Below are 23,061 nucleotides of genomic sequence, written 5' to 3' on the forward strand. Positions count from 1 at the left end.
AGCAACTGGATTGTCTTTAGCAGGGCTACAACTTAGTGAACCTTTTATTTATTTATAATTTATAAGGATTTATTGTGATTTGAGAAGAGAATGAGAAGGGAGCAGAGGAAAGGGGAACAATTTGGTCACTTTTTTCACCAAATTTAGGCAACATACTGTTTCATTATCATTTTTGCTTATCGCGTTTTGCTGTTGTCACAATTGAATCGCAGACATTGTGGGAGGAATCAGGTCAAGACATTGTCCAGAGTTGATTTTACTTAACATGTAGCACCCAACAGACAGTAGTCCACATGGGAAACTATCCTCAGTTTGGTTTATGTGATTGAGCTCCCCAAATAGACATGCGGGACGAATGATGCCAGTTGCTCACTCTAATTCACAAGACAAAAACCTGCACTATTTAAGCCCTCTAAAATTGTTACAAATTTACAGTTACAGTAACATACATTTTAAAGTAAGTTTTATTTTATTTTCCATTTTATTACATTAGTGAAAACACATTCGGCGTAATTATTTCTAACATTTTGGAAAAGTTTCTCTTGTTGGAGGTGTATTCAAATGAACTGCCTTCTCATAGTCATTTAATCCAGTCTGCAAACAACGCAGAGCTCATAGAAACCTATGATTGTAGAGTAAATAAATATGACGTCTTTTAATTGGCAGAGACTCATTGTGCTTTCAGCTTGCAGTATTCAAGGAAAAACCATCAATGATGTTGTATTGTATTTTTCATTATAGTGTTTTTCATGCCAAACACTCCCATCACAGGTGGCTGCCTTCTGTGAAAATTAATGCTGCCTGCAATGCAAACATGACAAAGAGGCATCTATTGATTTTAGCATTTTGATTTTCCTCTTGAGACAGGCTTTCCCCGTGTCTCTGCATACATTTATATGCCGCAAATGCAAATATCTGTATTCATCTTCTTTTTCTCTATGTGTATCAGTGAGAGAGAAGGCTTATGAGAAAATTGTGTATCCATCTTGGCCTATATCTAGCAAGCACAGTGTGAATGGTAGATATGCTGAGAGTCTACACTTGCCTCGCTGTTGCTGACACTGCAATGTCCAGAGGTTGCCCGATCTCTCCAGTCAATCCAGTCTCAGTGTGCTGAGGTTGCTATGGAGGAGCAGAGCAAAAGAAGGGAGTTACTTAAAGTACAAAAAGAGGCAGACGGTAGAATTCTTCTGCCATGACAGGAACTATAATCGTGATAAAGTGGCCATTCCCAGAGCAAGGCAATAACAGTGCAATTATTACAGGTGAGGTTCAACATGTATTTTTGTCTGTGTTTTGTTTTTGACTGCGAAAAAAAATCAAATTCCTTTCATTTCAGCTCTTTCTGACGTATGATGAAACCTGAAGAAACTTGTACTCTAGCTCAGGAATTCCCTTAAAACAGCCACGGAGCACTGAAATGTTAACTACTGCCAGAGGGCTTTGACAGAAAAACAAGTGCCTCTGTGATCGCGATAGCGTGTCTGCGCTCCAGTATGACTGATGATGTCTCTCAGTTAAATGCTTAAGAAAAGAAAAACTACTGAGGCTGATATGGAAGTCAGGTTTACTTTAAACTTCAAGTGTTGATATGTTTTTGTCTTGCATTCGTGTAATTAAGGTTAGCGTGGAAAGTATCTATAATTCAAATTGTCATCGCTCTCCTTCTTTGGCCTGTAATTGTGTTTATCGTCCATGTCAGCTCTACTCATTTTCACAAAAATACCAAAAGTAACACTTTGTACGTTGAAAATAAAAAATAATCAAGTAATTAAGGTGCCGTAGTTGTGATGAGGGATTTACTTTGCCAAGTTCCCATTGTTCCATATGACCTTTCTTCTTTGACCCAGTTTCTCAGCTGTTCATCTTTGTTGTCTATGTAGTGAAACAAAAATTTAGATCAAGCTGTGCTTGGAGTTCTGACTAAACTACAAAAACACCTCATTAACTGGAGGATTTACAGTGTTGAGACTAAACATTTATCTGAAAACCACCAGTAAATCTTTAATAACATTATTTTTGTTTGTGTTTCTCACGTTCTTGTCAAAAATAAATTACCCCTAGCTCACAGAAAATCGCAATGCAATGAAAAAGAAACCCACAAGGCCAAAATTGGTACAATTTAATTATAGTTATTAGATTTATAGTTATTAGATGGATGTATCTGCTGATTTATAGCTTTAATCTGCTGTCACATGAATGATCCGTTGTGGTTCAAAACAAAGCTGATAATCAGTGCTGCTCTGTGGTTCGTTTTACTCGACCATAATAACAGCTGAGTCATGGCAAGCTCAAACTACATTAGGATCGGCGCATTGTACGCTTATTTCTATGACTCAGCACACAGCGGCATTACATGCCATTACAGCTATAGACAGTGTAACTTTGTTTGAATCAGCATGAAATTACATTTACCTGCCTAAATGGTCCATTAATGTCTGGATGGCCTTCCCAGGAGATGGACAACTGGATGGAAAGTGCTCTCATTTCCAAGGAGGGCACAGAGAGTGAAAACAAATGTAGCACTTATAGTGAGGTGATGAGAGGATAAAAGTGAGCTAGCCCTCGCACAAAAAGATGTCACTCCTAGGTTAAAATAAAGACCAAAGTACAACTTTTAACCCATATCTTTGCTAATGACTGCTGTTTGGGTGTTATAAACATGAGACACAAATTTTAATGTACATTAAAGTATAATCTGTTTCCCCCTGAGGCCACTACAGCAGTATGTTCCACATTGAACTGGGCTGTTCAGAAATCTGTTTATACTAGAAGTCTGTTACCCCTCCAGCTGGAAACGTCAGTCATTGTTTTCTTGGTTAGTATCATCATAATTTATTCTGCTGTGTTCCCTCGCTCAGCGGCCCTTTGGCAAGTTGTGTTGCTGTGCTAAGAACTCTACACATGCTCACTTTGGCAAACAGGGAGTTAGAGGCTCAACAGAGTCAAAGTAACTGCTTCTGTAATAACAACTCACTTAACGTATGTGGTAAGAATCTTTAAACATGATTTTAGTTTTAAAAACACTGGTGCAACTGCATGCGTTTCGCATCACAAACAGGACCATTTAAATCAATATCAAAATACGGATTGTATTGTATTAGGTTTTTTTCCTTTTATTGTTTTGAGCTTCATTTGTCACTATGGTGATATCAGTCTGCAGTAGTGGGCACAATGAGTATGGTTTCACATTACCTACCTGGTCCCTGGCATGCAGGGGAGAGGGTGAGTAGGGCTCAAATATTTTCTGTTTACTATCTCATCACTCTTGCTTCATGACTACTGTCATTCCTGTTTGCTTTAATAAAATCAGCATTAACAAAGGAAAGTTGATTTCAGAATCTCAGTAAAGTGCCCAACTTGGCATCTCAGTGAGTTCATTAATAGAAGTATTCACAGTGTATATCCTAAACTAACTGAAAAATTATATTGTTTTTGAGTTAGAACAAAATTCATTTGAAGGTGAGTAAATTAAGCAGTCAAACATCATTAGTTGTGTTTAATGATGTGTGACTTCATATCCCATTTCATACCTGGGATATGAGTATCCCGCGTATGAAATGGTTTATTTATCATGCAAACATTATATCTTAATTTCAGAAACCTAGATAAGTCATCATCTTAGTATTGAGAAACCTAAATATATGGAAACTGGGCTGTTCTTGCATGTCTGCAACTATTTGAATGCCCAAAGATTGTAATGCCTTTGAGCTAATTAAACTTTTTCTCCAATTTTTTTTTTGTTAATCACACACACACATACACATACAATATTCAAGTCTGTTAAAGTAGTAGTTAAATGTCTACTATTTACTTTATGCTACTAGCAGTTATTCTATCTGTAGGCGTTTTGAAAATGTAGTCAGTGAATACAAAATTATCTAGCGTTAGCATTAGCATAGATTTACAACTAAGACACTGCTGTAATTTGCAGCACTAAGGCTTTTGTCTTTCAATAGATTAACAACAGCGAAACAAAACACTAGCATTCACAGGACTAGCCTATTATCTGCCAACACTGTGACCACAAACTACCCTGCACTTCTGACTAATGCTAATTATTATAAGGCTTACTTATAGCTCATCCTGGCAATTTCCCGTGTGTCATTCAGCCTCTCTTTGAACAATGTTTGGCATCACTTTTGTCAAATAAAACTCAAAAACTCAAAAACTCAAAAAAAAAAAAAGATGTTAAAAGAATAAAAAAAAAAGATTTAAAAAAAATTAAATAGATATATCCTACTTACAATGCAACACTAGCTTCAAATGTCATGCTCAGTCTGTTACCTGGTGGGCTTGTATATTTTCTCCAGCCTGCATGGTACTTTCTATTTCTCTGTTAAGCACAGTTTTCTCTGTTAAACTTGTACTTTTCATTTGTCTTGAGTCCATTAATACACAGTCTTGACAGTGCATATACCTCATGACCACAGGGGGCGTTGTAAAAATGTGTTATCCATCTTGCCACTATCACACTGATTTATTGAGAATAAAAACACTGCATCTGAGTTATAAATGTGCAGAATCCCCCTTCTACCTGCGGGCCAGCATCTGCTTTTATTAACTTGGGTTAAGTTGGTCTTTATGGACTTTGTAGAAGTGATAATATTAGCAAATACGAACATGCATCCATACAGGTCAAAACACTATACATGGAACCAAGAGGTCTCTTGTTTTGTTTTTTGTTTTTTCACCTGCCATCTCACTTGCTTTGGTGGACCTTTTTCCCCCTGCCCTGCACATCCAACATGTCTTGGTGAAATACAGTGCCGAACTTTTATGCGGTCTTGCCTTCTGTCCACTGTTCTGAAACCTTAACTCTGTGTGTGTGTGTGTGTGTAGATACTTGAGTATCTATGTAATTCAGTTTGTGTTTGTCTGTTTGTTAGCAGTTTAGTATCCCCAGTTTTCAAAATATCATTTTCAAATTTAGTGTGATCGCAGATACCAATATCAGCTCATTTGGCTACACAACTCAAATCAAGCACATTTAACACTGAACACAATCGGGTCAAGGTCACACCAAATGTGAAACTCTGTAAAAACTTTATCTTACCCACAATTTTTTAATGGATTGTCTTCAAACTACACAACAATATATTAGGTCTCAGAAGGGTTACCAAGGTGTCCTTAAAAAAAAAAAAAACTTCGGAAAACCACACCATTACAACGTCACAATGATGCCTTAACAAACAGATGTCATCATATTGTAATAAAAACATCAGAAAACATCAAAGTTAGTATAGCCCTTGCCCTTCAGAGACAGTTGCACGCTCTGAGTGTTCTCTTTTGCTTTCAGAAAGCAAACAGATTTACATATTTTAACAATAAAGCTGCAAATCTGAAGGCGCTTCACCATAATGTAACATTCCGTGCATATACAGTATAACTCAAGATGTGAAATGCAAAAACGATGGAACGCAGAAGTAACATTTATGTTACAGATATTCGTGCTATCAACCAGTTTCTCCATTTTCATTTGCCAGTGAAAGCCATTCACTTGTGTCCCATAAACATGCACCAAACAATGACTAACCACTCTTCCCCTCACTGTCCTCCTCCGCTCCACACAAAATTTCCATTATCATCTCTCTATAACCATGGCATATTAAGCTTTGAGCTTAATTTTAGTTAGATGGGTTCACAGTAGGTCACCAAAACAGTGTTTTCAGTGTCAAAGCCTGTGCCGCTTTTAATGTTGACTCATCAGCTACGTTGTGCAACTACATCATCATCACTGTCATCACAGTTCAATGGCGAACTTATGGCATGTGATATTTACATAATTAGTGGTTTAGAGTTCAGATGAGAAATTACTTTAGCCACATGCAAAGTCTTGATGCCACCTTTTCTATTGGCTGGTCTGAACACTATTATTAACTGTCCCAACTTAATCATTGTGTCTACCAATATTCAATTTAAAGGAGATGAAAGATGAGGCCAAACCTTTTCTTTTCTTGGCATTTCATTTGAGAGCCAGTCTGTAAGTGTGTCTTTTTTACGCGTTGCTATCTATAATCTGAAAATGTGAGAATATCTGTGTCAGATGAAATTGGTTGCACTCTTTGCTTGTCATAACCTGTACTGTCAATCACATCCGAGCATGGCATTGCTTATCAATACAAGCTGCTTGTCTTTTGGCTCGGATTTGAAGCATCATGATCCTCTAAATGCTACAGAAAAAAAGCCACCCCGGCACGTAGTGCTAGACAATCAAATTACCCTTCTTTTGAAAAGAAAAAAAAATCTAATCTGTCTGTTTGTCTCCTGTATCCCCACACATCCACACACAAACACACATTGTAACACATGGTTGATTCGGTACTGCTGTTCTGCCAGCAACATCATCACTCTCTTTCCTACCCTTGTCTCCATGGAGACAAGCTTCCAGAGCTGGCTGGCTCCAGACCGTTGTGAATCAGCACAGACTAAAAACGGAAGATGGGGAGGGGGTCTCTTTGTGTTTAAACATGACTGAAAGAACACTGTGAGCTCTGTGTTATCGTAGTCCCAACAGTGACGTGATCAAAGTGTCCGAGTGCTCCTGCATACAGATGTGAAAAAGGGACCAGCAATACTCTGAAAAAAATGTCTAATTTTGAGATTTCATGCTTGTAGTGTATTAAATATTTCAATTTTTTTAAAGCTACGTTTCATTCAGCCATGACTTGACAATATTATTACTATTTACATTTTGGTTTATTTCAGTTTTACATTAAAAATAATAATCCCTTTATTTCACTCGCCCAAAAAAAATCAGATCTCATAAAAGCAGTAACTGGATTTTAAAATTTGCAATGGTAATAAGAAGAGGGACAACTATGGGCATCCCATTAAAGAAAATTTAGTCTATACTGTACTTTGTTTTTCAGTTATGCTAGTGGCATGGCTCCAGCAACTGCATTGACATCCTGTGGGTTGGTCAAACTGCATATGCATATGCAAAATACCCTGCATATGTTGCTGAAGGAGCGAAAACTGAAGTTAGTAATGAAACTCATTGCACTTCAGCTACACATCTATGTGAATATTTGTGTATTTCATGTTTTTTGTTTTGTAATGTACTTGTCAATCTATTTCATAAGTTTCACATTTTTCCAGCACCACCTGTAGGGTCTGAGTCTACACGTTCAGCACAGTCCAGTCTTTGCGCACACTGTGCTTGTTCATTGTGACGAGAGCATCAAGACGCTCAGCAAACAGTCGTGTGAAAAATAGAGTACGCCGTCTCTCAATTTTAAGCTTCCTACACTTAATAAAAGAATTATCTGGTTCTCATCAGGTTCTAAAACCACATATTACATTATTAAACAAAAAACTAGGCCAAAATACAGTTGCTTTGGTTCACTGAGGTTTGTGGGCATTCATGCACAGCTCTCTTAAGGTCCCACCATAGCACTGATTGAGGTCTGGACTGACTGACAATGCAAAACCCCGATTCTCTTTCAGTTGTTTCTGTGGTAGCTTCAGTTTCTATTAGCATTACCTGATCTGACCTTGGGGTGAATTTTCTGGGAAATCCACTCCTGAAAAGATTGGTAATTGTCTTGAATGTTCCACCTCTATGTAATCTTTGCCATCCTAGAATGACTGACTTTAAATTGTTTGCAAACTCGCACACTGATGGGCAGCAAAAATGTCTTCTGTAAGATTACTGCTAATGTCTTTCCTTCTTGATACAGTATCAACACACACCTGAATGCTCCAGGCCAGAAAACTGCCAAAACTTGTACCTTTGTAGAGGTGCTTACATTTGTGATGATCACCTAATCAAGTGGATTTGATTAGCAGCACCTGGCTGCTACTTACCCTCATAATTACTGTGAAAGCATTGAGGATGTACTCAGTTTTCCACACACAGCTATGCCATGTGTTGCTGTCCATCTGGGGTTGGAATGACCTAATTTTAAGATCTTGTAAGGACCTGAGGGCGTACTTTCGTTATCACCTGCACTTTATCCTGAAATGTGATATATAAGGTTTCATGTGAATTCCATGACTAAAATTAGTTTGATCAAGAGATTTCAGACCCTCTTCCATGTTTTGCTTGAAAATTTTACTTCTATCATCTGATTTCCTGTAACATAGGTCAACGATATTTTTATGCCCTGAAGGTAGAGCTGCTGCAGGCTGCACTGACTTAAGCATGATGGTGGCAGCATGAATTTCCAATTAGCACTACTTAGAAAGACTGATGGAGCACAAACACAGGTAGGTTTAAGTAATGAGTAGGCAGAAAACACATGAGAGGGTAGAAGGAGAGAGGTTTGCTGAGATGGCCTCACTGATTGCTGTTCAGTCAAGAGAACATCTTCCTGCTGTTTATTAGTTGTGCAGAAAGAAACCAGGATCAGCTCTAAGCTTCCATGATAAATGAACTGACAGCTGAACGTTTCCACAGTCAGGACAATGTTGGAACTGTTTAGTGAAGTTGGTTTTAGACCGGATGTAATGGATCTGCTGTGTTTGTGTATGAGTTTACTGAGAGAAGCAGCGGAAAAGAAAGCTTTCATCAGCTTAACACCTTCACCTTAACTACAAGCATGAATGGGAACTTTGTGTTCATCATATTTATAGACACACACGCACACGTACACACAAGCATGCACTCATGCACAGATGCATAAAAATAAATGCACTCACGCAGGAAGCATGCCTTCATGCCATACCTTGTGTGTGTACAATTACAGAGGAAGTGAACCTAACTAAAGGTCAGAGGACACCAAGAGATTCCTGGGAGTGTATTCAGTGCTGTGCAGGGGCACTGAAAGAGCAAGGTATAGTTTATAAAGAAGCAAGAGAGTACCACACAGTGTTTCCACGCTGGTCAACATCCAGCAAATGTTAGATTTATTGAGCGTGTCTGTGGCGTATTAGAAATTCATTGTGGGTAAAATAGAGTGAAAAGAAATAACAGAAAAAGCTCCGAATTTTTAGACAACACTGTGTAGGACAGTTGCATTTTCAGGTGGTGGGGGGAAAAAAACCTAAAAGCTAATTCTGATGCATCCATTTATTCTCGTAGCCACTCATCCAATTTATTGTAATGGGGAGTGAATCCCAGCAATCACTGGATGAGAGCTGGTTTACACCTTGCATAGGCTACCAGTCTATCATAGGGCCAACATAAAGACAGACAACCACTTATATTCACAGCTATGGCCAATATACAATCACCACTTAACCAAATAGTGGTGTAATCGAGGTTTGCATGTTCTCCCTGTGCCTGCATGTATTTTTATCCACCAGTTTAAAAACACGCATGGTTGTAATATGAATTTTTCTGCACATGTTTATCTAGGTGTCACCTCAAATTAATTTCCTCCCTGTCACACTATAAAAAGGGGAGATGATCATGCCTTCGGTGAAACACAAATGCTGTTCATCTGCCCTAGAGGAAGGACGAAACTTGTAGACATGAATAAGAATAAGCTTGATTCAGTGAAAGCTGCTAGTCACATGTGACTGAAGATGGAGTAAATGGTGTAAATGGTGTTTTTTACTGGTTTTTTGTATCCCATGGTTGCAAATTACCGGATTTTGTGGGGTTGTGGCTTTCTTATAATTGGGCTTGGTCAGGTCCAGGTGCAGCTGTACTGACTGATGTCAACAAACCAAAGCAAAAGAAAAAAAGAGAGAAAAAAAAGTTGCACATCAACAAGCTGTCATCATGGCTAGAAGATGAAAAACAGGTCGAACAAAACCACAGATTCCAATGTGAACCTAGCCGAGCCCTAATGATTAACGAAGATTGCTTTTCTTTTGACGTAACCAAAACAAGCACAGACTAAACAGACCATAAGTGGCACGCAGGACCAAGCACACAATGAAAGTGAAATGCCAAACCTCTGAATAGCCTGCAGGCAGGTACACAGTTGTGCCCCATTAACTATGAAGTTTCCCAAAAAAAAAAAAAGACTAGAGCAGAACATCAGTGGCCTTTGCCGCTCACTCTCTGCCCTAGGAATGAGATGAGAACAATCTCACATGTGGTGCGCAGAGCACTCAAGTGCGTACATGCAGGCAGACATACACGAGTACGTGCAGTACTGCTGCAAAGACACATCAAGCAGCAAGTGCACAAGACATGGCCAGTGTTTTTTGTTAGAGGGAAACAAGCAAATAAATGATGTCATTATCTCAAAGCGCACAAGCTTGAATATTATTACCATATTAGTGGGAGACATTTGGCATTCTTGCCTTCCATAATGATGGACTGGCAAGTGGGAAAGAAAAAGAGACAGCATTGTTCTGTATAACATTACACTCATACAGCTGATATTTCACATTTTAGTTATGAGACATGCAAAGTCACAGTGAGACACTTCCAACCCCCAAACCTCCTTTTTTTTTTTTTTTTTTTAAGTTCCTCTTAAACAACGTCAGGGATACCTGGGCGTGTTTCTGTAGAAGGCGCTCCCTCAGGGCACTTCCCTTTGCATGTCTGTTAAAGCATTAGCCTACAGGAGGCATACAAATGATCGTGCAGAAACATGAAGAGAGCAGGCAGCGGGCTGTAATACGGGGTCCCCATGGCAACCACACAAAACGGCATGCACTCACCATAGCAACAGAGCGGAGACATCGGTAGAGCTCGTGATGGCCTCTGGGTGTTTGAAGTGATACACGCGGGCCATCAGCAAGCAATTCAGTCACGCCGAAACATAAACGCTAACACATTACGTTAGTGGGTAAACAATGCCCTATCTCCCCATAAATAAATTAATTTGAACGGGATGAATCCAGTAATTAAAAAAATGGGTCAGGTTGCTCTCCTACACAGCTTTATTGTGTGTGTGGGTTTTTTATATTAATTTTTCACTTCTACAAGGTGACGTTAGCTATTTTCCTGCAGAGGCCTGGTCACTGTTTGTTTGTTGTTGTTTTTCTTTTCTTTTTTTTTCTTTTTTAACAAAAATAGGATTTATTAGGTCTAAAACTAGGCATTACTTTTACATTAGTGTCAAACCCATTTTAGGTCATGGATCACATATAACATAACCTGATCTCCAGTGGGGCTGACCTGTCAAACTGCTGGATTATTAAGTAGCTCCGAATTGTTCATTGTTCAAGTGTGAATGAGAACAAGTGTATTCTGAATTAATTTAGACAATGTGATAAAATGCCTGAGGTGTCTTGAGGAGAAAGAAATAGTCAAGTATGTCTCAGTTTCAGTTTTCCACATTCAGTCTGTCTGTCATTACAGAACTATGCTGCTGTCCTAAATCAAAGAAACACATCAGCACAGCTTTGCCGAAGCAACCTGCTTCAGTGTGGTATGGCAGGCTTTGGGTAATGTCTTTGTCATGAAGATCCTAAATTGAATTGAATTATATTATCAGTTCGAACAACCATTTATATCTCTTGTAACCACATAATGCTTTGTGATGTAAAAATGTAGAAAAAATAGACCCTCTATCTTTGCTTTTTACAGCTTCCAAAGCTATGTAGTGACACAAATTGGATCACTCTTCTTTCAATGACTCCCTTTAGGAGTCACCACACCAGATCTGCTGCCTCCATCTCACCCTATCCCTAGTGTCCTCCTCTCTCTCCTCATTCACTACACCCATGAATATTGTCTGTGGTCTTCCTCTTCCTCCTGTCTGGCAGCTCCATAGTCAAAATCCTTTCCTCCTGTTTCTTTGTTAATGCCATTGTCTCCAAATCATACATCCTAGCAGGTACCTCACTACCATCTTGTGAACCTTTGCTTTAATTCTTGCTGCCATCATTCTGTCACAAATCACCCCTGGCACTCATCTCCACCCACTCCACCCTGCCTTTCACCTCTCTCAAACACTGTCCATTGCTTTAAATGGTTTGCCCCAGGTATTTAAACTCATCTACCTTCACTAACTCTACCCCTTGCAGCTTCAATGATACACCTTTCTCCCTCTCATTCACACATGTAACTGTATTCTGTTTTGCTTCAACAGACTTTCATTCCTTTTCTCTCCAGAGCATACCTCCACATTTCCAGGGTCTCTTCCACCCGCTCCATACTCTCATTTTAGGTCACAATGTCACCTTCAAACATCATTGTTTTTATTTACTCAGTGAAGGTGGCAGCACTTTCAGTCTTTCTTTGTTTTAGCTACTAATCCAACAGAGTAAAGAATGGTATCAATGTTATCATCCAACTCTAACAAGGCAATCAATGCGATTTAACTCTAAATGTGCATGACCTATGCATTAATTATCTATGTCTACATCCTAATGCTTATTGCGATTTACCTCAAAAGCTAATCTGCACCAATAACCAACTAAAACTAGCAGCTGCAGGTGCAGTAACACAAGGACACAGCTGACTCTGCTCCTATTACAGTCTATCATAAAGTTAAAGTATATCATGATGTACAATAGAGTAGGCATTGTTTAACAGAGTCACAGACAGCTTAACTGAAATGACAAATATCCCTACACAACTGCTGGTGCTTCAAGGTCACAGTCAGCTGTACTATAAATGGTAGTGGTTTTCCTGCCAGACAAGGAGAAACCCCCTGAATGTAGCTATGATCTACGTCATCTTTCTGTTACTGTTGCTGCTGATCGTCCTGGCGAAAAGGGTGGTTTTTAATATAAACACATGAGATCAAGGCAAAAAAAAATCTCCCAAAACTCCAGATTATAAACAATGCGTGATTAATGTTGCGCATTAAATGGGCATTTCACAAAAGGATCTCCATAATGAGGCTGGTTGTCCGTGAAGTTTTGTTTCTTATTAATCATTGTCTTTAATTAAACCTCAGTAGCACAAAGAGATCTCAATCACTGAGGTTTAAGCAGCTTTTCAATTCAGGAGCCATTAAAAGTCGCACCGCTTGACTGGTTTATATATCAGCTGAGGCTGAATAAAACTGTGTCACCGTGAGCTCAGGAGGTCTTTCAGGTTTTTGTTTTTGTTTTGTTTTGTGGTTTTTTAAATGGCATCTCAACAAAATTCTGATGGGATTTCAAGTCCAATAAACGGGTGGTGAGAAATTTAGGTGGCCCAAAGTATAATCTGTCCTTTATTTTTATTTATTTATTTTAGGAAATAGTTGATGAACTGTGTGATTTTAAAACTCTTTGGTGTGAAGACGTGCATATTTTCTCCGCATTGATATTCAGTCACCCTGGAGCGAGCCTGTCTGCTGGAGCTGTCTACTTAATGGGAGCGGGTGGGTGTGGCAGAGAACTAACTGGCAATAACAACACCACGGGTCTGACTCGATGTCTCCATCTAGTGGTCAAATGAAGCTTATCATGGGGAGGTACATTAAAAAAAAAATCAATAACAGCAATTATGACCACCTTTTAAAAAAAAAAAACGTTTTTGAATCGCGTACTGTTAGATTGCAGTTGAATGATTTTAAGTAATATCTGCTGCAGTCACTTTGGGGGTTTCCTATTGAGCATCTAGCTAAGTGATATATATTGATCTTCATTAAAAAAAAGAAGCTATGTACAGTTACAGCACAGTTGCTCTAATATGCACAAAAGGATAGAAATCTTAACCCTGGATTTTGATCTTTATAAATCACATTATTTCTGCTTTAGCTTGTAATGTATAATGGCTTATATTTTGCAAACCACTCATGCATGCCTCCCTTAATTCTCTTTTGTTCCTTTTGCTTTTTGTGCTATTAAAAGAAAGAAAGTGATACCTCAAGAGGAAGTGAAATTACAAACTCAAAACAGTGAAAATAAATAGAGTTATTTTTTTTCAGCAGATAACTGAGCCCATGTATCATCTTGGCAAAAGGCTGCCATCATGTGTTAAAAAGTAGCATTATTACCTAATAGCAATCCACTGTTAAGCCCACAATAAATGCATAATGTATGCTTGCTGGCCACTTTGTCCACTTGTTCAGCTACTCATTGATGGAAATATGTAATCGGCCTTTTAAGGACTTAGACATGTTCAGAAAAGCCTGATGACGTTTAAACTGAGGATCAGAATGAGGAAGAAAGGTGATTAGAGTGACTTTAAATGTGGCATACAGTTTCAATTTCACTCTATTTTAGAAACAACTGAGCCACTGGAATCATTCCACACAATCATGTCTAGGGATTACAGAGAATGGTGCGATAATTGTTACATAGATTAAATTGTTATAATGTGGGTTATATGGGTTAAAAATAGTTTAATGACTCCAACAAACCAAACACTTAAATGTCATTTTAGGATTAATGTTTCGTCAACTTATGACTCGTTTCACACAGGCTTATTTTTTAAGGTAAACGCTCATCACAATAACACAAATAATTCCGTCATCAAGTTGATTTATTTGACAGACCAAACATGATTCATTACAGTCCATCAAAAAGTTGACCATGCAACAATTCTGTCATCACATCCATATATTTTTAAATCACTCTCCAAAAATACAAACACAAATGACTCTTCTCAGTGGTCATATATTATCAATATTATTATGCACAAAATATAAAACTAGCATCCATCTTTGAAATTGATACACTGCTGATGCAGTATTACTTCTCTTGCATGTATGTTTATATACACAAAATTAGTGACTATACAACACATAGTCTCCTTAAACCTCTCACCATGATATTGCATAATAAATATGAACAGACTTCTAAGACTTAGTTTGAATTAAACAGATGTGCTGGCAGCGAGAAAAAAAAAAGACTCAGTTAAGACACAATAAATAACCTTTCAATGTGTTTGTGCATACAAGAGCATGAAATAAAGAAACAAAAATGGTCAAGGGCATGAAACATGACCTCCTTGAAGGCCTTCTGTGCATCTGTGTAGGTGCACTCGCATGTGATTGGGATTATGTCATTAACAGAAAAGTCTCCTCAGGGACCCTGAGATAGCCCATGTAGCCAGCAAACAGCCCGTCTGTCCACAACACTGTACAGTACTTGTAGAGTTAAAATGGGCGAAACCAGCCAACCCCACAAGAGTTTGGCTCTTTAAGTATCTCTCAGTCAGGCTAATCTGCAATCTTGCATCTTGCAATCTGTTACTTCCATGAAACACTGCCAAAGTAAAAAAGTAAAACCTGTGTAGTTAAATCATTGTTTAGTAGGTTATATTGTTCATGTAGATTTTTTTTTCCAGAGTCCCCACTAATTTATTTTAATTTTCCCAGCAAGAAAATAAAATAAAATGACAGCAGCACAGCTGATCATTTAGTGCACAAAAAATCTTGCACTTTTTTCCCTTTTCACTTCTAACCAATTATTAACATCTAGAACTCTGGATACACAGGACAAAACATTGGGATACAAACTGTATTTTACATAACTACTGCATATGTTGGCCTGTGAGATGGCAGCTGATTTGTCAACTCTGTTTGAAAGAAGTAGTCTACTTTTTATTCCCACCAATGGACTGGAGAATGTTATTTTTAAGAGGTACTCTTAGAAAAGCTCTTGACTTGTTTGATTTTTGTGTTTTGTTTAGTTTTTTTCAGGCATCTTGTTAAGTTAGAGGCCTGACTCATCTTCCTTGAGCAATGACGTCTGTTTCACACTACAACAGCCATCAGAAAGCGATGACGCAAATGTCATCCACTCTGTGCTTCACACTTCATTCATCAGCCTGCTATCAGGCTCGGGTCCTGTTGGGGCAGCCTAACACTGCTTCAGGGGAGCAGTGACACTGCCTTCATATAATCTGTACAAATTTTCTTTGTCGTCTCCTTTCCTTTATTTATTCTCTTCGACTCTGAATTATTTGCTTTCTGCTTAGCTTTTCGCTCGTCTGCTTTGGTTCCTGCTTTCTCTTTCTGTCACCTCTTTCCCCTCACTGAGCTGCTTCCCTCAGTGTTGCAAGAGGAAGTTTGTTGCCATATTAATGTCATTATTTGAAGCTCTGAGCGCCTCGAGGGCATCGATCCTGGAAAAGCCCATTTCCACTAAACGTGCAACCTGTAGGACACAAGATAAAATCAGCTCAAACTTAAGCACAGAAACACACACATACAGGAACACTGAAGTAAACGTCTACCTGTTCTTCTGCTACAGGGGAGTTGTCCAGAAAAGGTGGCTGTGTGGATTGGTGGGCTTGAGGCTGAGGACGGGGCTGCACCGGGACGCGGTTCTGTCCTCTGTGTCTCAGTGAAGGGAATAACCTTGTCCACTGTAGCAACCCGCTCTGCACAAATACACAGACAAAAGCAGTATCTAACACTTTGTAATACTAATCACTTCCATCTAGACAAGAACCAATTGAATACCAATATCAGATATCTGTCAGATACTCTGATAGCTCAGTGATTGTACAGCATACATCCTTAATGACTTAAAAAAAAAAAATGTTTCTCTTCTCATGTTTTCTGACTCTTTTTCACTAGCTGTGCATTTGCCTAAGTTCAGTGTCACTACTGGTAGCACGAGTTGATATCTGGACCCTACAGACGCTACACAGGAACTTTGATAACTTCAAATTTGTGCAACTACCTACTTAAATGATCATGGTTAAATGTCTGACTACAACCGTAACTGTAAGCATGCTTCCCTCTTTCTTTCATTGCTGTATCGCATACTGTCATGTGGCATTAGAAGCAAAATCTATTTCTGAGAAACTGGGTGGTCTATGCATAGGTTCAGTTTTAAGTCTTTGTGTGTATCTACCTGTGGCTGATGTCTGGCATTCCTCCTGGCCTCGTTGTACTCGGCCAGTAGCAGCTGTTGGTCGAGCAGCTCCATCCTCTGCTGCCTCTGAACGTCAAGAGTGGCACCCATCCCCAGAGGTGTCTCGCTGGTAGGTTGGGAGCCTTGACAAACACAGATATAAACAACAGATTCATCTTAAAAATATCATAACATATCTGTACACGAGTGGATAAGTGCTATGAAGGATCATTTAGCACAAATTCAGTTTTTCCTACGAGGTTTCAGGACCTCATATCCTATATAGTGGTGAACAAACTAGATTACTATTATCATGTTTCACTTCAGTCAGGGAACAATAGTTCAGTTAGGGAATTTGACATTGTTAAGCACTGACTATTTTGAGGCCGATAAGCACTCTAAAAGGCTTAAAAATCAGTGAGCGGGACATTAGGGATTAGAGAGGAAGAGCTACTTAAAATAGAACATTAAAAGGTAAGTAATCTATCGAGGAAATGTTTTAAGAGGTAAAAGTAATCTGCACATTAACATAAAAAGCTAATTTTTAGTTTAACTCCATCTGTTCACACATTATTTAATAAAACTTAATCTATGAGTTCATAGATTGGTGAGCTGACGAAAAAATCCCATCAGCCTTTTATAGCTGAGAGGTAAAAATCTTTTTAACCAGCAGTTAAAAAGATTAGCCAGCAGTGACAGCGGTACATTTTATCATTTTAAATCACATCACAGCACTAGTCAAATGCCTAAAAGGTATGTATATTATTATTATCATTAAGTCAGGCAGAAAGAGACAACAACCCCACGTCAGGCTCTGCAACTCTTGTCCTTGTAAAAGGGATTTAGACAGGATTTGTGTTTGTTATTACGAAAGGATGGACTCACTTGAAAAGACTGGCTCCAGAATATATTGTCCAATACGAGACACCCAAGCGGGGACAAACAGGATCTTCTGTAACCGTAGGACACTGGAGTGGTACAGTCCACCTGAGATCTGAAAGGCATATTTTTAAAAGCACATGTGGACATAATACAGAAATAGCAATCTTTACTGAATACAGATTAAATTACACAGTAGAAAGTAAGGCAACAATATTAAGTGCAGATATAAACTAGTATAGGGCTGTAAGTAAAGCTGGAGTTAAAAAAAAAAGTTCCTCTCCAATAAATCCTTTGTTTATTTTCCTCAGTTGCTTTAGTGATAAGATGTCAAAGTCTATGATCATGTCTTCAAAAGCTTTGCTTGGTCTAATCAGCTTTCCAAATCTTAAAACCCTGTAATGTGAAAAAGACGGTCGTCTCCCCTTTTTTTATTCCAAGGATTTAGGCATAAAGAAAATCATCATAATAAAAAAAGGTCCTTACTAAGTTCTAAACACAGCCTCAGATGAACAACACGTGTCATATTACACCTAATCATTATTTATTTAACAAAACTTAAGCCAAAATGGAGAACCAGTGTCTGAAAAAATAATCCCATCTCATGATTCAATAGCTGTTTGACTATCAGGATTCCTTGCAGAGGATTTCTGGGCAGCTCTTCTTTACAATGGTTCTTCAGTCCATCGAGGTTTGTGGGTATTTGTTTTAGCACAGCTCTCTCCAAGATCCTGCCACAGCATTTCAATTAAGTTGAGGTCTGGATTTTAACTGGACCATTGCAACCCCTTGATTCTTTTCTTTTTCAGCCAATTTGTTGGTGATTTGCTACTGTACTTTGGGAACACTCTCTTGTTGCATGACACAGTTAGCTAAGCTATGTTTTAGCAGTTGGACAGATAGCTTCACATTTGACTCTAGAGTACTTTGGTATACAGAGGACTTGATAGTCAACAAAACAAATCATCACCCCTCTACCACTGTATTTGAGAGTTGGAATGAGCCGTGTATGCTGTGTTTGATACTTGCTTAATGTGGAACTGTGCATTATGGCCAAACATCTCCACTTTGCTCTCATCTATCCACAGAACATTGCTCCGGCAGTCTTTGTTTTAGATGCAACTTTGCAAACACAAGCTCTGCTAACATGTCTTTTTTTAAAAACTCTTCCAAAGAAGCCATATTTTCCGAGCTTTTTAAACTGTACAGTCATAAACTTTAACATTTAATATAGTAATTAAGCCCTGAGATCTAGCTCTTGGGTGTTTTGTCATTTTTGTGAGCATTGTATCATGTGACCTTGGGTGAATTTGTTGTATGAAATGTTTTCCACTTGTGAATAATCTTTCATTAGAGAATATTGATGTGCAGCAACATTCTCTATTCTAAGATCATTGCTGATGTCCTTCTTCCATGGCATTGTATTAACAGACACCTGAATGCTCCACTGACAAACCTTCTGCCTTTATAGAGGTGCTCACACTTAGATTAGCATCTGTTACTACTTGTAAATAATAGACTTACATTAAAACCTTGGAACTGAAAGTAGGCAGACTTTCTTTCTCACATGACTATATATATTTTTTTTAATCAATCAATCAACTGTTTGATTAATACTGAAATGCTGGTATCCTTTGATTTTGATTTCCTTGACTCATACTGCACACGGAGTCCTTGATGATCACCATTATTTATCCCTCCTGGTCATGAATAGCTTATTATGTTTTAAATGCTGGCACACATGCTAGATATACATTCAAAAGACAAGAAGAATTTATTTACTCACCAAGCCACTGAGTGCAAGGAGCCACATAAAAGGACTGGAAGTCAGCAGCTGTATCACAAAGAACAGGATGATAAAACAGGGATCAGTAAGAATTCAAACTTAAAAGTGAAACAGACTTCCACGTGTCCATAGGGATTTACCTGTAAGCCTACTATGTAGACCAGGGACTTGTTGGTGATGTGGATGCGACCCAGTACCTGTGTGACTGGCATCCTGGGGATCGACAGGTAGAAAGGCACAAACAGAGAGAAGACTGGTGCAAGCCTGTGGGAGGCGAGAGGGAAAAAATCAAGAAGATTGAGGTTTGGGCTCCCTTGTGAACTTACATTGATTTTTATGCATTTTGATCTTTTATGTTAAGTTTACATGTATGTAAATAAAACTGCCATTGTCTCTTTTGTGGAGGTGGATTGTAAACTGATTATCTAATACACCATGAATCATGAAACAAAATATGGTCATGAAAACTGTTTGATTGCAGAATTGTTGCAGGCCATAAAACTGAAAAAGTCTACTTTTATTTTAGTGATGCTGCACGTGCGTTAAAATAAATTCTACTTACAGTCCCGAAGGCAGTTCTTCCACCTCATAGTAAAACAGAAACTGGAAAGCCTTTGCCAGCAAGAAATCCATCAGTGCAGAAAGACACCAAGTACCAAAAAGAAAGGACTGGTAAAGGGAGAAAAGAGCACCATATACAATTATCAGAGCAGTACATACCTATAAAAAAAAAGAAGAAAAAAAAAACCTTTCACACTGTATTACGTAAGATGAGTTAAAAGTGACTGAGACCATAAACCTGGTCTCTATCTAAAGTCACAGCTGGGGAGTTTCACTTTCCCACAGACTTCTACAATCAGGCTTCTTTTTATTGGTGGCCATTACAAAGACTAGAGGTTTAAGGCACTTCTAATTTATCTTTACTGTTCACACAGAGATGTTAAATCACTCTTTTATATGCAGCCCATGAGTCTTCAAACATTTGCACAAACACAAAGCCACCTAAATGAGGAAGTTATGCATTTTCTTCCCTAAAAGGTGAATTCAAAACTGAGATGAAACTCATACTGATTCTGACTGATGATCACACCTATGAAATAATTCTAATTTGGAGAGTCAAAGGAGCTTGCAAAGAAAAGCGTCTGGACTTCTTTAAGTTGCTTGAAGACGTTTCACCTCTCATCCAAGAAGCTTCAATCAGTTCTAAAGTCAAATGGTGGGGAGTCCCAGATTTAAACCTAGTGGGAGTATCCCCCCACAGAGGGACAAAAGGACCCCCTGATGATCCTCTAATCGCCTGAGCCAATTTGGAGAATAATTTTTAATCGCTTTATAGAGTACCATCCACTCTTCACTCTGGTTCAGCTAAATCTCTGGTTACACTCCTTCCTTAAATGTTTTCATCTATCAATAGTTTTTATACTTACAGCAAACTTCCTGGTGCCAAACCTCCTTTCAAAGATTCGAAAGTTGTAAATGAGCAAACTGCTGCAGAATGAGTCCTTGATATCGAGACACACCAGCCTGCCACACAATAATCTCCACACCTAAAACAGAAGGGACAGAAGAGTCATACACAGACACTTGCATCCAAAACATATGAAGAACAAATAAACCCCTGTATAATAATGCCTTTTATGTATATATATTATATACATATGTGTCCCAAATTTGGCATACTATCTCACATTTCTGAACCAAATACTAGTACATTTTACCATAAATTCCAACAAAGGTTTTATTAAAAACAAAAAACAAACTCAAAATCAATTTAGCAACTTCTCTTAGCACAAATAACATCTCCCCAAGCTCAGACTCAGATCTAATCATGTGACCTAAACGGGGAATTTTAGTTTCATGATAACAGGTCATTGCATATGACGATAAGATAATTCCTGTCACACCACACACTTCTTCATGGTTGATGGTGTACTACTGAGCAACATAACCAGGTTTTGTGTGAGCAGGCTTGACAACAGTGTATATCACCTTTCTTTGTTAACCCATGCTTTCTACTTCGGGATCTTACATGCTACTCGGTATATTCAGGTCTAACACTGTCCCACCCCCTGAAGCAGGAAGCATGGACATCACTTTGTTAACTTTCAGTTAAGAAAGTAAACGTAAGAAAGTAACTTTGTTGACTGATTATTCTTTGTGATAAATAACCTACAAACTAAATCTGTTTTAACCTGTGTTCTATTAGCTGTGTAAAACAAATATGGTGACAAATTAGGACAAGCATAAAAAACATTTATGTATTTTCTGCATCGCCAGGATGCATGCAAATTCTTGGAACAGGAAATTTACTCCACAGCTTTATTCTGCAGTTCAACAGGTAAAATGGATTTCTTCAGCAGACAGTCTATAAGCAAAACTTCAGAAAGACCAACAAAGCTGGTGTCTGTCCTCCGAGACAAGGTGTGTTTGTTCAGGGTCTTTAGTCCTGGATCCTTATTGTTTCACTGGTGTAAACTATCAGATGGCACTAGGTGCTAGTTTTAGCGTCCCCTCTATGTTTCACCCCCAAACACACTTGTAGATGCCGGGCCGTACCTGATGCTCCTGTGTGATAGCCTGCAGGTGGTAAACAAACAGGTCTTGGTACTGTGGCAGCAGGGTGAGCATCACAGTTAGCCCATTTAGAACCAGAAGAAGGCTTTTCGACAGAGGAGCCTTGTCTGTCAAAGACACACACACAGTATAATTAACAGCAATATAGTAACACCGTCGCTTTGTTCATCGATTTATCTAAAATTCTTTAAATATTGCCCAAGAGTTGTGAAGATGGAAGGGCTTGTTTGTATACAGAGGCGGGACACACAGCCACCTCAGTACTACGAAGTTAGCATAATATTCACTTTATTTTAACTTTGAGGCCTTAGCTGAACAAACTGGATACTTGGAAACGTGTAACATAAGGTTCTAATTAACAAACCGAAGCCTTAACTGATAGATACCGTTCGGAGTAAATGAATGACAGCGCAATGCTAACATCAGGTAGCTAAGCTAGGAGTCCGTTGAGACTCGCTGTGGTTTTAACGGCAAATTCAGGATACTTACAAAGGCCACGAGAACCGGTGGTTGTGAACATGACGTCCAGGTACGTTACGGTGTCCAGGCGACGGCTGTCAATCCAAATATAGCGCCAAAGTGACACTAAAACACCGAAATAAAGTTGGAGACAGGATCCATGCTGTAACCGTGGAAGGAAAGGCAGGGCAAAGGACTCCGCTACGGAAGCCCGACAACAGCTAAAAGGTTTCTCTCGCAGAAGCCCCAAATGTTAAAAGAAATTCGTCCTGTGGGGGTCGCTGTTGTTCTGTGTTGAGCCCGGGAGAAGTCTCGCTGCTCAGACATTTTTATGGATGAGCTTCAGATTCAGGTTCAGCTTCAGGTTACTTTATTTGTACCCACAGGCAGGTTTGGTCTGCTGTAGTGAGTCATTCATCCTTACGTGTGCATTTTCGATATATACACACATCACAGATAAACACATGCATAGAGAATCCGCATAGCATCGTGTAGGAAAGCTACAATATGTCTATCTGACTGATAGCTGATGGAAGAAAGCTGTTTTTAAAATTTGATGTTGTGCACTTTGAGACCAAAAGCCTTTCAACCAGTAGGAAGAAATTGAAACCTACTATGCAAACGGTGCAAATCATCAAGTAAAATCAAAACCAACTGCTGTAACCATCTGGTGTATGCTGGGTTCAGCCTGTCAAACCATTTAACAATTTCATTAAGTGAGACCAAGGAAAGGGATAAAACAGATTCAGTAAAAGCACAGTAAAATAATA

General features: G+C 38.7%; 1 protein-coding gene across 2 annotated transcripts; it reads right to left on the reverse strand.

Annotated features, from left to right (window-relative positions):
* Nucleotides 1-14,257: 14,257 nt before the first annotated feature.
* Nucleotides 14,258-22,499, reverse strand: ubac2 (UBA domain containing 2). Of its 2 annotated transcripts, none has more exons than XM_006783694.2 (10): nucleotides 22,322-22,499; nucleotides 21,815-21,939; nucleotides 20,686-20,805; nucleotides 19,821-19,927; nucleotides 19,399-19,522; nucleotides 19,259-19,306; nucleotides 17,479-17,587; nucleotides 16,594-16,736; nucleotides 15,968-16,114; nucleotides 14,258-15,888 (listed from the first exon to the last, which is right to left on the reverse strand). In XM_006783694.2, the coding sequence occupies exons 1-10, from the start codon at nucleotides 22,350-22,352 to the stop codon at nucleotides 15,781-15,783; spliced, it is 1,062 nt and encodes a 353-aa protein (XP_006783757.1). In that variant the 5' UTR covers nucleotides 22,353-22,499; the 3' UTR covers nucleotides 14,258-15,780. The 2 variants fall into 2 exon arrangements, with proteins under 2 accessions (XP_006783757.1, XP_087706297.1); XM_087850171.1 differs by lacking the exon at nucleotides 22,322-22,499 and adding an exon at nucleotides 22,219-22,292.
* Nucleotides 22,500-23,061: the final 562 nt, after the last annotated feature.

The sequence above is a fragment of the Neolamprologus brichardi genome, chromosome 13 (assembly GCF_056152115.1).
Source record: "Neolamprologus brichardi isolate AB-2024 chromosome 13, ASM5615211v1, whole genome shotgun sequence".
In the NCBI taxonomy this organism is placed as follows: domain Eukaryota; kingdom Metazoa; phylum Chordata; class Actinopteri; order Cichliformes; family Cichlidae; genus Neolamprologus; species Neolamprologus brichardi.